This window comes from Arvicola amphibius, chromosome 2 (assembly GCF_903992535.2).
Source record: "Arvicola amphibius chromosome 2, mArvAmp1.2, whole genome shotgun sequence".
NCBI classification, from domain to species: Eukaryota; Metazoa; Chordata; class Mammalia; order Rodentia; family Cricetidae; genus Arvicola; species Arvicola amphibius.
In genome coordinates, this window is record NC_052048.2 from 78569318 (window position 1) to 78585088 (window position 15771).

At 37.1% G+C, this 15771-nt stretch overlaps 1 protein-coding gene and 1 gene segment (V, D, J or C); one reads left to right on the forward strand and one right to left on the reverse strand.

Annotated features, from left to right (window-relative positions):
• Positions 1-6367: 6367 nt before the first annotated feature.
• Positions 6368-6968, forward strand: LOC119807230. The segment is given in 2 exon segments: positions 6368-6424; positions 6556-6968. Coding segments are annotated over 2 exon segments (462 nt in total).
• A 6445-nt stretch (positions 6969-13413) lies between these two features.
• Positions 13414-14421, reverse strand: LOC119807231 (neuroguidin-like). Its single transcript, XM_038319322.1, has one exon. It carries the CDS (start codon positions 14419-14421, stop codon positions 13414-13416), a length of 1008 nt encoding a protein of 335 aa, XP_038175250.1.
• Between the last annotated feature and the right edge of the window lie 1350 nt (positions 14422-15771).

Here is a 15771-nt window from a genome sequence, read left to right on the forward strand (position 1 = left end):
CTAATATCATTCTGGGTGTGGACATTCTGTTTTCACAAAATCATCTATAGAATGAAATTTCTCTTCATTTTCAGTGTATGTTTTAGCATCTTTGTCAAATATTAATTGATTAAAGTTGTGTGTAATCATGTTTATGTCTTATATTGTGTTCCATTGGTGTACATGTCTCTTTTTCTGTTAATATTATGATGATTTGATTACTATGGCTCTACAGACCAATATTCTAGCCACATCTGGTAGCCTAATTTATATAAATTAGCCACGATGGGCACTAAAATAAAGAAAATCCTGAGAATTCTTCCATATCTGGTGCTGTGGTGGCCAAGAGAGAATAAAGACAATTTCTGATAGAGGACCCTTACTGAACAATCCCATCACAGCCTTCTAGTGACCTTCAGTGCCAAATACCAGAAAATATTATTAGATGGTAGAGATGTTGATAAAAGGAGATGTGACTTTTAAGACTCTATATTTTCTGACGTGAGTGATTTATATTTTGAGGTTTGGAAGGTAACTTATAGTACTATTGACAATAACAAGCTGCAATGCCTTAGACTCCTAAGATGCTGATGGTGAGTGAAATCTATTTCAAATCCACTACTATAAAAACCTCTTTTGGATCTCAAAGTGTAATTGAATATTTACACATTTCAGTAGTTTAGGAGCTCTGTCTGGTTTCTGCTGATGCCATTCTAGTCTCTTACTAATGTTCTGATTTGCCCAACAAATCATAGTAATATTATTTTTGAGAAAGGAGGGTCAAAACTAGGTCATACAGTGAAAGCTGAATGAAGAAATTACATTGTGCAAAATGTAAAGATAAATATAATTTTGGCTGAATCTTTCTTTGTTGCGTTTATTAATAGAATTCAGACTAATATAATAGTCATTGAAGCAGTTTATTTTTAATTGTATATGGTTCATAAAGAAATTGATGAACATCGTGCTTAGAACAAGTGACTGTCGAGTGCTCAGTCATAAGCGAATTACCACGCCACCAACTCTAAGATGTGAGGAAACTGAAGAAGATGATGGATAAAAATTTAAGATCCAGACAATGAGGATGCTTTCTTATAAAAGTAATATAATTGTGGCAAGTATTAAAACACAGCTGCTGTGGAAAATTAGTTAAAGATGTGTTATATTCTATTACAATGCAGAATATTTGCTTAATGATGCAAAGATGTGATGAATCTTTTATGTTGCATTTGTTTAACTCTGTAAAGCTCTATTACTGGGCCTGTCTTAAACACCTAATGAAGAGGTGAATGACCAATAACTCGGCAGGATAGGGATGGGTTGGGTTGCCAGGCAGAGAGTATAAATAGTAGGATAAATCTTGGCTCTGGATGAACAGGAAATGGGTTGGGCTGCCAGGCAGAGAGTATAAATAGCTGGATATATCTTGGCTCTGGAAGAACAGGAAGGAGCAAGGAAAAGGAGGAAAGGAGGGTGCCAAGGGATGGCCACCTAGTCACAGAGCCAGCAACAGAATGAAAAGTAAAGAAACACATATAGATGAGGGAAAAATAAAAGCCCAGAGGAAAAGGTAGGTGGGATAATTTAAGAAAAGCTGGCTAGAAAGAAGCCAAGCTAAGCCTTGGTATTCATAAGGAAGAATAAGTCTCTGTGTATTTATTTTGGAACTGGGTGTGTCACAGGCCCTAAACAGCAGAGATTATATATATATATATATATATATATATATATATATATATATATATACAACAGTGGTCTGCATCATATTTCTAATCTACATGACTTTATTTAGTGTCTCCCCACTGGAATATATAATATCTGAGATTAGGGGGCAGACTGTATTCATAAGATTTCATATCATTTCCATATTTTTGTATGTATGTTTAATAAGCCTTCTTCTTAGTCTTTATTTCATAATAACAATAAGGATGAATGGTTGTTTACTTATGACTGTGGATTACATTTACACAATTATTTGTTTTTCTCTGAGTACACACAATGAGGAAGACTCCAGGCTCTGACTTTTCAAAAGTATTTTCCAAGCACACGAGGATTTCCACTATTGTCATCCTTGTAGTTATTCCTCTTGGCTCTGACTTGGTCTATTACACATCTCTCCAGTAGAGGTCAAAACATATGTTCATTTTATCTGTAAACTTTAACTGAGCAGATTTTATTGTTGCAACCAACCTCTCAAACAAGATGATCCTGAAAATTCAATGTTTTTATAGTGGGAGAAATCTTCTCCCACATGCTCAGTGCAGTTTATAACAACAGTTTTTTTCTGAGTATAATCTAAACCCCAATGTCCTCTTAGGGTCAGCTTGAGGCAAATGGGTAAAGTTATGATAAATGTTGCAAAAATCAATATTTCTATTTCTTCTATTTCAAAAGTGGTGGTTTATCTTTGTGTGATATTTGTGGAAATATCTTCAGATCATAAATTGTACAACAGACTGGTTTTCCCTGAGATTTATGTGCTCAGGGCTGATATATTACACTAGGATAAATGAGCAAAGCCTTGATTGAACAGCTGTCAGAAAAGGGAGCTAGAAGATCTTGAACCCCAGATTTTCTGATGTACATTACAGTCATCTTAGCTGAACTTGATAATGAAAAAATAAATAAGACACTATGAATTAGAACATATTTCCATGTAGGTCAAATCAAGCCTTGCTATGTGGAAACATGTGAGGAACACCCTGGACCTGGAGTATGTAACAATTGAAAAATATTAAAGTTGTGTTAAAAAACATTAAGTTGGGTTTGTACCAACCTAAATACTACAAATAAGTTAAAATACATGTGTTTGTTAGCTAAACACATCTTAGCCTACATGATGCTGTTTGCATATCTAGTCCTCAGAAACCACAGATGGCTAAAGTTTCTTTTTGTGAGATAATGAACTTAGAAATAAGAAGTTTGTGGTTAGAGACACAGGCTAGAAAAACATGGGTTCGCTCATGCAAACTGACTTGCTGCTACTTTGTGCCCTGGGTGGGAAACAGGGAGAGTCTAAGCTCAAATATAGCATTCTTTATCTCATGGATGTTTTCATTTAAACAAGTATATTTCCTTCCTCCTTTTCCTGTCACTCTATGTAGTTCAGTGCACAACTGATGCAGGAACTGGATTTTGTATTTTTATAAGCTGAGTGGAGGATGCTGATCAACACTCTAGGCTTTCCAAAGGTTTGAGAACATAAAGGAAACAGGATGAAATCATGTCAGTATGTCAGAAAGAAAACATGTTGACCTAATTCAGCTGGTCACAGATCTCCAACATTATCTGAAAGGATCATTATAGAGAGTGAGATGACTCAAAAGACCTGACATTTCAAATGGCTTTTGAAATATTTCTTCTGACAATTTTTCCAATATTTAGTATTGCTGATGGTATAAATCTATGAAAATAAACTCTTTTCTTGCTTGTAGGTTTCTTTCTTGTTTTAAAATTCTCCGCAGTTTTTTTTAAAACATTGAGACAAGATATTTGTCTCAACAACATTATCCCAACAGGATATTTGGGGTAATGAAAAAACTGACTGTGAAACAATGTGATTGTGAACTTCATGATTTCCAGAGTCTCTTGTTGCTATAGTGGGAAGGATCTGAAGACCTGCACTTTCTCCACACTAAATTAGTAGCACCTTAAAGTATGGTTTTCCTGTGCCCCTCTCAAGCCAAAATGTAGACAGTTCTCCAGAGACTATACATATGATATTAGAATTAGGCTAACTCTACTACTAATAATGTGTTTTTCCACTGAGTAATCTCATCATTTTGCACATTTTTATATATAATACATTATGGATGTCATGGAGTTATAATCAGCATTCCAAGAATTAGAAAGTAGTTTGACTGTATTCTTATTTTCTCTATGGCAATGGAATGTGCTGGAAAATAGACTTCTAGAGGAGTATGAGGATGGCAGATTTGGCATGGACAAGGAATGAATCAGTTATGTCTTATGAGTCATAATTACTGTGGGATGTTCCTGCAATGCAACTTCATGAAGGGAGTAAAGGTAGAAGCAACCACCTGAAAGCTGATCAGACACTGTGGTGATCCAAACATGAAACAGATTTGTTGCAAGTGAAGACTTAATTCCCAGAGAAAAAGACAGAGGCCTTCTTTATTGATTTCCTTTAGGTGTGGGTCAGGTATAGCATACACAAAGATTGACCTTCAAAAGATTTCCTTTCTTGAGTTGTGAATAACAATGAATTAAATTCTGTTAGTATGTAGAGAAAAATACACTCAATATAAACATTTTGTGGGTAATGTTCTGGAACAATATTATGTGATGCAACAAAAAATGGTGAGTCAGTACATGGTTGAGTGAGTTCTAAGGACAGATAAGAGTTCTAAGGCTAATAGTATAAATGTGACTTTATGTTTGAAAATGGGTTATAAACCACCAAAATTAACAATATTCAGGGGCTTGTTTGAAAGATGTCTCTGCAGTTAAGAGCACTTATTGTTCTTGCAGAGAAATGATCTTAATTCCCACTACTTCCATGTTGGTTTGAAACAATTCCAGTTCAGCTATGTTACCCTCTTCTTATCTATGTGTGAGCAGGACATACTGGTATTGTACACACAGTAAAATGGTCATATACAAAATGCTTTAATTATAATTTTCAGAATTGTTCACATAAGAATCCAAAAAAATTTGCCAGATCAACTGTATTTTTTCAATGTAGTTGCTGCCAACCTTGAAATAAATTACTACTTTGATGGATTCACTATGCTTGTGAGTATGATTTTATTACTTAAACAAAGCATACACATATGGTGTCAGAATGTGAAATATGTTCATATTAATGCATAGAATTAGGGCAGAGTGCACAGATTTTATATCTGTTGTAGACTCTTTGATACAATCCTCAATGCACAATCTATGACCATATACATCAAAATACTGCTGCCTTTTATTTACAGGTCAGTCAGTTTCAGACCATTCAATCTCTCATAAGTCTATCATAACATTACTCATGTCTCATATTGATATATTGTAGACCTCCCTTGGGCTATGTAGACCATCCTATGTTTGCCTTCAACATTCACTTTCTTATATATTTTCCTCACCATGAAGCTTGTATTCCTCTGTACAAACCTTGAGATACATATCCTCTCAATATCTGAAAGAAATATGATGCCCACAGCATGTGCAAGCTATAAACCATTTTACATTCAAGGACATGAGGGATAATTTCTTAGAAAAATCTCGTATTCCTTAAAGACAATAATGTCTATAAATATTATTCTATTCCTCATGTGGAAATCTTAGTGGGCAAGAGACTGCATCACACTTTGCAGATCTCAGAAACCAATAGATACATCTACACATTATACTCATTTCAAAGGCTCCAGGAAAGTTTTTAAAATTGGGATGAAAATATTGTAAGTGGAGTTTTCTGAGAGATATTTGCCTTCTAGTAACATAAGGAGATATGCATGTAAATTCTCAGCAACATTACTAAGAAATTTGAGTTGAACAGAGAGGATACCAAAATCAAGCCAAACTAGATGGAGGAAAGCTCATGAGGTTCAATTTTGCACCAAGAATTACAAACAACTGAGGATAGTTGGGATCAGGATAGGTGCTTCTCCTTAGGAAAGAGCACACCAGTTTGTTACCCGTGGCCCGATGACCAACTATGAAAACATACTTTCAAGTATCATTATACAGACCAAACAGCTAATATTTAGGAATAGTCATACACACACACACACACACACACACACACACACACACAGACAGTAACAAAATAATAAAAAATCATGAATTTTTAGTCATGAATTTTAAGGAAGTGAAGAAGAGTATAAGGGAGATTTGAATATAGGGTATATTTGAACGAAGGAAAGGATTAGAGAAATGCCTTAACTAAAATATAATCTCACAAATAAATAGAAAAAAAAGAATTAGCTGCATGGTCTGTATATTATCTACTGCTAACTATGAAAAGACCCTTTGAAGTTTTTTTGTTTGTTTGTTTTCCAGACAGGGTTTCTCTGTAGCTATACAGTGACACTTTTAAGTTTTTATGTGCTATCTAGAATTATACCATCTTTTACATCCTTGCCATGAAGGGAAACAACAAGAAAATTGTATTTTGAACATGAAAGTATTTAAAATAAAAGTTAGTTTTTCTACTGGCATTGTTATTTATTGTCCAAAGAGGAGCACATTCCCTACAAAGAAACATGTGTTGGCTTTCTAATCTGAGATGTAAGAAGACCATGGGCCTTTAATAGACCATCAACTTGGCCAGTTATATGACTGTACTCAGTTATTGCTGATTTGCATGTGTCCAGAGCATGCCTACTGCCCTTCTTCATAATTAGGTCAGATCTGTGCTGGAGTCAGTCTCAGACTGGTCACAGCACAGACATGAAGGTCCCAACTAAGCTCCTTGTGCTGCAGTTGCTCTGGCTTATAGGTAACAAATTTAATTTTTATACAGAAATTTCCAAATAGCTTTGAGTTTAGTCTGGTCAGTACTTTGTTGTGTCTGTAAAAGCTATCTTAAAATTAATTGTAAAGAAATTTCTTTTCAATTTCCAATCTCAGGTGCCAGATGTGACATACAGATGACCCAGTCTCCAGCCTCCCTGTCTGCATCTCTGGGAGAAACTGTCACCATCACATGCCAGCCAAGTAAAAGCATTGGCTGGAATTTAGCATGGTATCAGCAGAAACATGGGAAACCTCCTAAACTCCTGATCAAAGCTGCAGATGAATTGGCAAATGGGGTCCCTTCCAGGTTCAGTGGCAGTAAATCTGACCCACAGTATTCTCTGAAGATCAGTAGCCTTCAGCCTGAAGATGTGGCAACTTATTACTGTCAACAGTATAGTGAGTATCCTCCCACAGTGATACAAGTCATAACACAAACCCACAAGGAAGCAGAAGTATGTGGCATGGCTGTACCAGCTGTTCCTCCAGGTGGGCCACCCATTGAAACTGTTTCACAGATGTTATAGTATATTGAGCATACCTCATGAAGAGTCATTTTATTTTGTTAGGAGAGGTTAACCAGTCCTGACTGTAGTCTATTATTCTTTTGCTTCATCTTCAACACTGCAGAGTAGGAATATCTTTTCTTTTCTGCCCTAACAGAGAACCCAGTTGTTCTGTGTGATGAGTCTGAGTTGTATCTCCAGCTGGGACTCATACAGAAGAGTGACTTCTTCTGTGGACATTCTAGCACATGTTCTTTATGTACAGAAAACTAACTCTAAATGCCCATATTTAAAAGACAGGGAAACATTTCTGAGAGAAAGGATTCTGGGTTTTCTCAGAAAAGCTGGACCATACGTATCAGAGAAAGAGAAAGCTGATTACCCATAATCCTTTGCTGTGTTTGAAATTAAAGCAGTGTGTGTTTATGCTTTCACCTGCCTACAACACTTCACACAGGATTTTTCTGGCTTCTATGTCAAATGGTCTTCTTACAAGAATAAAACCATATTGAACTACCCTAATATGACATTTTCCCCACAGTATTAAATGAAACATAGGCTTTATTGTGTGAAATCAAAGAATATAACAGACTATCTTCAACATGCTTCTAAAAGTGATATTGATGAAGTCTTGATATTCTAGGGTATACTTTTAGGAATGGTACAAAACACCAAATCATCAAAAGTGATCTGTACAAAATTACCTCTCTGTCTGTCTTATAGGTTCTTTATCAGAACCATCATCTATCATGTGTGAATAAATATATTTTCCATCTATTAACAAAGTCCTATTTATTATCTGTTCATGTACAGTTCATAAAAACTTAATTACTGTAGATTTATATAAATAAAACAAATGTGTCAGAAAATATAATACCATACTTCTAGAATTTTCTTAGTTATTCCATCTAACACATTTCTATATATATTATAGATTGAGTTTATCACCTTTTGAAACTCAGAGCATCAGCATCCCCCAAAATTAAATACACGTACTCATGTCCATGCTGTGTTCATTGTAAATGACACCTGCATGGGATGTGATCAACGGATTCAGAGTGTGCTGCAGTGCTCTGAAGACATGCAAATCATCAGGGATTTGGGAGGAGCTGGGCACAAACATCTTCAGTGTGTGCTTCAGTCTTCGTGAGCTTCATAACATTTTGCAAGGTTTCCTGATTTTTCTTTGTTATATATAGACATCTACCATTTCATAAAAGGTCCCTAAGAACTGAACCAGTAGAATTAAATCAACCAGAGAGGCTTATCATATTTTTTCTCTGAACCAAATTTGTATTTGAATCATTGTGTTTAGGACCACAGTTGGGAGGATTCTTTGTGTATATATGTGTATCTACAATCTCTTAAATTTAAACATTATATACAATGTTCTCGAGCTATACTTACGTAGTAGAATGAAGACACTTTGGTACAACTTGAAAGATAAACAGTTTTGTTATAATAGTTCTTGTTTGTTAGGCACTCCCCTTTCTACAGTGCTGCACACTCTACTAACATGCAGAAAGATATTATTATTATTATTTCAGACATCAAGAAGGGATGATAGAGAATTCTGATTTCAGTGTTTACTTCTCCCTACTGAAGAACAAGACAATCTCTAAATGAAGGACTACTTGGGGTGAAGAAATATTTTTTGTGGCTAAATGGAAACACTTATGAAAATATGAGTCCTACAACACTATATATCTTCTCAAAATTCCAATGTCTTCATCTACAGACTCAGTACCCACCCCAGGAACTCTAAATCACAACCCTCACTTATTCCTCTGCACAGAGTGGCAAAAAGATGTGGCCTCTGGTTGTCTTCACCAAGTAAACCCATTTACACATATTTTCATCTTCTTTACCAGAAGAGGTGGCTTAAGGCCCTCAACTGAAACTTGGTCCTCCTTCCATTGCAGAAATAATTGGAGATTTTTGCCACATATCACTCAAAATCTCCACCATATGGTATTTTTCTCATCTGTGTCCTGAGAAGGTTAAAGAGATTTTTGTTGTGCTCAGTAGAACTGTGTGAATAAAACAGTTACAAATGACAGCATCTTCAGTTTTCATGCTGCTGATTGTGAGATTTGAAAAGGTCCCAGACCCACTGCCACTGGAGTGAGCTGGGACTCCAGAAACCAGATTGGGAATTCTATCAACCACCAAGGTCCTGGTTTCTGCTGGTACCAGTGGAAGTAACTGGAGCTTATACTTGAGCTGGCACTGCAGATGATGGATACCTTCTCCCTTGTGATATGGTCATGGATACTGAAGACTGAATGAGTTAATTTCACCATCTGATACTGTGGAGAGAAAGATGAAGATAGATAGACATTATTAGAAAACAGGATTCCAGAATAGCTTCATTTTATACAGTATGCAAAGAAGGGAAAGATGACAACAAAGAAGTAGTGGAGTCAGAGGATAAAAGTGATGAGAGGAAGAAGGAAGAAAAATGGAAGGAAGAAAAGGGAAGAAAAAAGGAAGGAAGGAAGAAAAGAAGGGAGGAAAGAAGGAAGGAAGGAAGAAAGAAAGAAAGAAAGAAAGAAAGAAAAGAAGGAAGAAAAAGTTTTTCTTTTAAACTAAAACTTCCACAAAGAAAAGGATAACTTTGTTTGAGTTGGAGACTCTTTTCTTTCTGATTCACTACACTGGGTAGCAATTAAGTTGACAGTTTCTACCAGTAAACCCATCTTGTTGTCTGATTTTGTCTATTCTAAGTTAATTTTCTTGACAGCAAGTCTGAGCTTTCTATGCTCTGAGGAGTAAATCTGCAAACAGCAGTGTGTTTAGCCAGGATGTTCTTGACTTATAAACACAAGTGTGCTTTCACTTACAATATTTAAGTTGGTAAAGACAAAAGTGGTCAACATTTTGTTTTATTTTCCTTTGATTTTAGTTACAATGTCCCACACCCCTGATCCAAAATATTCTTCATGTTTTCTCCTAGCTAGCATTAATTTTTTCAATTTGGCATGGCAAGTTCTCTTTTTCAGTGTGTGAGACATATTTTTCCATGAAAAAACTCAGCTGAGGATGACAGGAATGTACATTAGAAAATATTATGCCCATATATGACTCCTTGTTTATCTGGCAGATGCTCAACCATGACTTACTTCATCCATCTCAGTCGAATCAAATTGATCTGAGCCCACAAACATCCCTGGTAAATCCGTTGTGCCAGTATGCAATCTGGAACTTACATATTTTTAGGGAAATCTCCAAAGAAGCCACACAAGCCAATACACCCTCATTTCTTAAACAATATAAAACATATGTTGATTTTTAATAGCTATCATGATTCCAACACTCTGCTTGTGCTGCTTTTAGGAGTACCTTGGTCTTCTTATCCTACTGACCCGGGATTATAATAAATAGCAGTGAGATCCTGGAACAAGTTTTCCAGGTTCCCCAGCTTTAGTGAGTCTGTCAATGAAATGTGCTTGGATCAATCTCACAGAGGGGTCAAAGGCCTAGAGACATTTGTGATTGCTAAGTGAATAAAGAACCTGAAAGCCTCTTTTTTGGTTGTTTTTTGAGACAGGATTTCTCTGTAGCTTTGGAGCCTTTCTTGAAACTAGTTAGCTCTTGTAGGCCAGGCTGGTCTCGAACTCAGAGAGAGTTCTCTGCCTCCCAAGTTCTGGGGTTAAAGGTATGCACCACCACTGCCAGGCCTGGAAACCTCTTTAATACAATGTGTTACCATGTTACCATAGTTGTCAGTACTAAGGCAGGGAGTAGAGGAACTCATAAAATGCCAAAGCCTGGAGAGTTCCTCACAATGACTGATAAGTAATTGTGCAAATGGGGTCAGATATACATGTGTACACACATAATCATTAACCCTACTTCTTACTATCAAGAAATAAGGGAATATAGATAAGAAGGCATTAAAATAGTTGTGAAAATGTGTAAAGTGTGTGTACAAACACATTCTCTCCTTATTTATAGACATTATTATATTTGATCAAATAAAATTATGTGGATCAGAAAAATCTTAATTCAAAAGATCATTTGACACACATATCAAATGTGCCCCAAAACTTATAGTGGCATACAGTGGGACAGAATTACCTAATATAAAGCCATTTCAAAACACACTTTTTTTTAAAAAAAATTCAAAAAAACCCAATAAGTGTATATTTTTATTTTTTTATGGTTTATTTTTTATATTTAAAAATTTCCATCTCCTCCCCTCCTCCTCCCCCTTCCCTCCCCTCCTCCTCCCCCTTCCCTCCCCTTCTTCTCCCCTTTCCCTCCCCTCCCCTCCACCCATACCTCCCCTCCCTCCCTCTCAAGGCCAAGGAGCCATCAGGGTTCCCTACTCTACGCTAAGACCAAGGTCCTCCCAACTCCCCACAGGTCCAGGAAGGTGATCGACCAAGCTGAGAAGGCTCCCACAGAGCCCGTCCATGCAGAAGAATCAGAGCCCAGCGCCATTGTCCTTTGCTTCTCAGTCAGCCCCCACTGTTGGCCACATTCAGAGAGATGGGTTGTCAAGAGACTTGACCCTAGAGGGGTTCCCAGGTTTCCAGGGAGACGCCCCCAGTTAGTTCCTTGGGCAGCTGAGGAGAGGGAGCCCGAAAAGGCCAGTTCCTATAGCCATACTGATGAATTTCTTGCATATCACCATAGAACCTCCACCTGGCGATAGATGAAGAAAATGACAGAGCCCCACATTGGAGCACCGGACTGAGCTCCCAAGGTCCTGATGAGGAGCAGAAGGAGAGAGAACATGAGAAAGAAAGTCAGGACCGTGAGGGGTGCGTTCACTCATGGAGACGGTGGGACAGAACTAATGGGAGATCACCAACTCCAGTTGGAATGGGACTGATGGATCATGCGATCAAAACACACTGTTGAATATCAAATGGAATTCATTCTATATGGTACAGTGTAAACAGAAGGATGCTTTGAGATGTGAACTGTTGTCAATGCTCAACAGCAAAGATGGACATTTGCAGTATGCGATAAGGTTTCTATTGAGCATATAGACTTTGTGGAAATTATAAAGACAAATTCAGTTGAACCACTATAAGTAGTCACATGGAAAATTTAGAATGGCATATATATGTTTGCAAATAAATATGTGACACCAAAATACAAAATTTAATGTGTTGTTAAAATACTTTCCTATTTATTACTCCATGGGATTATGGCTAGCTATGAATAAGTGAGTCAGTGTTAGAAAAAGCAATGTAAATAAGAAATAATTGTTTTAATTTCTGAAAATTCATAGGAAACATTATCTTTTGGCTTGCTTAGCAAACTTCACTCAAGTTTTTTAAAAAATGAACACAAAAAATTGTGACATTTAAAAATAAAAATTTAAGGCTTAAATAAATTAGCAGAAAATAACAGAACTTTACAAGCATTTCTATTGTTAAATATCCGAGAGAATATCAGGCTATGCTTAGCTTTGTGTTCCCCACTTTTCTTAGGCCAGTTCCCTTTGTTGGGTTTCTGTTTTATAATTGGATATAGGTGAAAAATGTCCTGAACAATGGGCTGCCTGAAACAAATACAAACTTCATTATAGTGAGGATGCAGGACTAATGAAATGTGTGTACAATGTTGTTGGAAATGTTAGTCAATGAGGCCTCTAGAAAAACTAGTAAGGAGTTTGCTTTGGAACCTGAAAGCATCGACAACATAAAATATAGATTTACTGACTGGTTTTTAATGTAATTGTATCTAAAGGAATGCATATAGAGACAATTGCAGGCACATTCATTTTGGAATGCTGCACAATGTCCACATTGGGTAATCAGCCTAGATTTCTGACAACTTTAAATAGATAAATAATATATGGAATATTTACACACTTGTTGTTTATTCAGTTATAAAAAATGAACCAACTTAAATATTTAAGAAAAAGTGACTTAACTAGTCTAGGGAAGGGAGAATCAGAAAAAAATCTTATGGGACAAGGGGAAAGGAGAGGAAAAGATGATGTAGCTCTATTTTCATTTTAAAAAGAGGAACAACATCAATTAAGGAAAAAATATTGCAAGAAACAGAAGAGTAGATAAGGAAGCTAACTAATGCTACACAACAGGGTGAGGTTAAGTCTCTTTCCCACTTTACTTGCTCTCAGCCTGAAAGACAACAACTAGATTATCTGTATGGGTCACATTTCTCCTCTTCAAAGAGAATCAATAAATCTGCTTCTAAAAAACACAGATGAGAAAGAGAAGAGAAAAATCATTCAACAGCTATAGAGAAATCGAAATATTTAAAGGAATTCTACAAAGTATCTCTGAATATATGCCAAAATCATCTGATCAGATTATAGATTGGTACAATCCTGAACAAAGAAAGGCATTTGTGAGCAGAAGTTGAAATGAAAGGGAAATGAAGGTTGCAGTTTCCATAAACCAAGGCAGTGAGCACAGAATTCCCAGGTGACACCAGGGCAGTTTGAGGCTGGGCAGGTATGTTGGGTACTTTGCATTATGCTCTAAATTATCTGTTTTGATGTTTTTTTTTTTTTTTTCCAGTCATACAACGCATGGCAAAGAGGGCTTTTATTTAGAAGTAAAGCAATTTTATTTATTTTCTTTGGCATCTTCTTCCGCTTTTTGACAGGACCCTGGCTCTCGTCAAGATGGGGGGCCCCTTCTGTCAAAGCACTGATGTCGCTGAAGTGTGTGAGGGAATGAAGCTGCGAGCTCATAACACTCGCTCTCTTTCGTCGTCCTTTCTTGCGCTTGCTCACACTTAAACGCACCATCATGCTCTCTTCATAGTTAATCCTGTGCTGATCCTCCTGACTCTGGCGAGTGACATGAGGATGCCGGGAGTCACGGATTTCCTCGGGGGCGTCTGAGTACTGCTCCTTCAGCTCGCGGATCACAGAGCTGCTCAGCGCTCGCCTCTTGGCCCGGTCCAGGCGCTTCTGCTCGCGTTCTGCTTCTGTTTCATCATAATGCACTGGGACCAGGCGTGGTGGGACATATTTCTTGGATGAGCCCTTCACAGACTTCTTCCCTGAAGCCTCAGACTCGCCCTCCTCTGCGCCATCCTCCTCTTCATCCTCAGAGCTCAACTTGCTTATCATATTGCTGGGATGGGGTTTAAATCGAAGTGGGTCACTTTCACTGAGGCTGCCTGTCACCGCAGTCTTGACCAGTTTGTCAATCTGATACTTCAATTTTTGGTCCAAGGGGCGAATTTTTTCTAAAACCGTGCGGATTTCCACCAGCCTCAAAACTGCGGGATGTCCCTGCAGCGATCCTCCCGACGCTTTGTCCAGGATGAGGTGGCTCAGATCCATTAGGTACATGAGCAGCAGCTGGTCTTTCACTTCCAAAAAGCTCAGACCCTTCTCTGTAGAATATGCTCCAGCTTGAACTTTTTTTGTCAGGGCTTGTACCTGTGCAGTTACAGCCATTACCTGCTCCTGGAGGTTTTTCAAAAGTGTCACCGAACTTGATACGTCTGACTCCAGCACTTCTGGAGCCGCCATCTTTGCAAAGCCCTTGATGTTCTTTACTAAATATGTTTGACCCTTTTTGAGCACACGTCACTATAGCACTTATTGTGCTGGTCTTTTGTTTCTTATAGATAATGAGTGACAATCATGAAGCATAAGCAAATTACTAGATAGTGAAAACAGCAGGTAAGCTATGTAAATTTGTAATCAGTTCTTTTATCACCCTGATCCTACCAAGCACTAAAGAAAATTTCTGAATCCATTGACATTAGAAGTAGAGAAATGGGAACATATGCATTCATTATGCTATCCATCCATTCCACGTTGATGTGTGAAGTGAAAATACCCATGGGTTTCTTTCTAGGAGAACAATATATTGCAACCTATCTTCTTCAGAAGCTTGTTTACACAATACCTGTGAATTGGCTTTTTTAGTTCAAGAGAAGGGAAACATATCTCCATTCCTTAGAATTTATCACCACTACTTTGTATGTTATACCCAGTGCTTAGTGTTAGCTGAAAACAATATTAATATTCAGACTAGAACTCTGGACAAGATCTGCCACAGGTAAAACTCCTGACAAAACATGGAAATTCCATATCAACTTAACTGTCTTCAGGTAATTTGGCTGGCAAGAGAGGGGACTGTTGGACTCTACTGCAAGTCTATATGAACTCATTGATTCCATTGTCATTCGATTTTGAATCTGTAAACACAGCAACTATATCTTATAGTAAATCTACCCCAGCTTTCTTATGCAGCACAAAAAATATGATAGAGAATACATAAATGAGATTTCTGTCTGCTTCCAAATCTTAGATACCAAAGAAGCAATATTGACATGTGCTGTGGATTATGTTGATTATTAATAAAAAGCTGGTTGACCAATAGCTGGCCAGGAGAAATAATTAAGTATGAGAGCCAGACTAGATGAATTATTTGGAAAGGAAAGGCAGAATCAGAGAGTCACTGGCAAAAACAATGAAACAATATGAGAAACTATTCTATGAAAAGATATCAAGACACATGGGTAAATATAGATAAGAATTGTGGATTCATTTAAGTGTAAGAATTAGCTCATAGCAAGTCTGAGTTATTGGCCAAATATTTATAATTAATATTATGTCTCCAAGTTAATTATTTAAAAGCACTCTCTGGTGGATAAAGAACTACTGTTACCTGCAGGTGTTTGAAGAGAGATAGCAGTTTCTTGATTTAGTATCAGAAGAAACCATGCCATGTTCCTTTTTTCCTCATCAAAGATGCAAGCACAAGTACCATTGGAGTTTCAGATTCTTTAGTATCTGTGTGTTTGACAGCTTTCACATTTACAATCAGTATCTTGGACCCTGTATATTCTACAGCTTATCACTGTTATCAGT

Excerpts from the sequence above, each read along its gene's own strand:
- LOC119807231 (XM_038319322.1), bottom strand. The coding sequence starts at position 14,421 with ATGGCGGCTCCAGAAGTGCTGGAGTCAGACGTATCAAGTTCGGTGACA.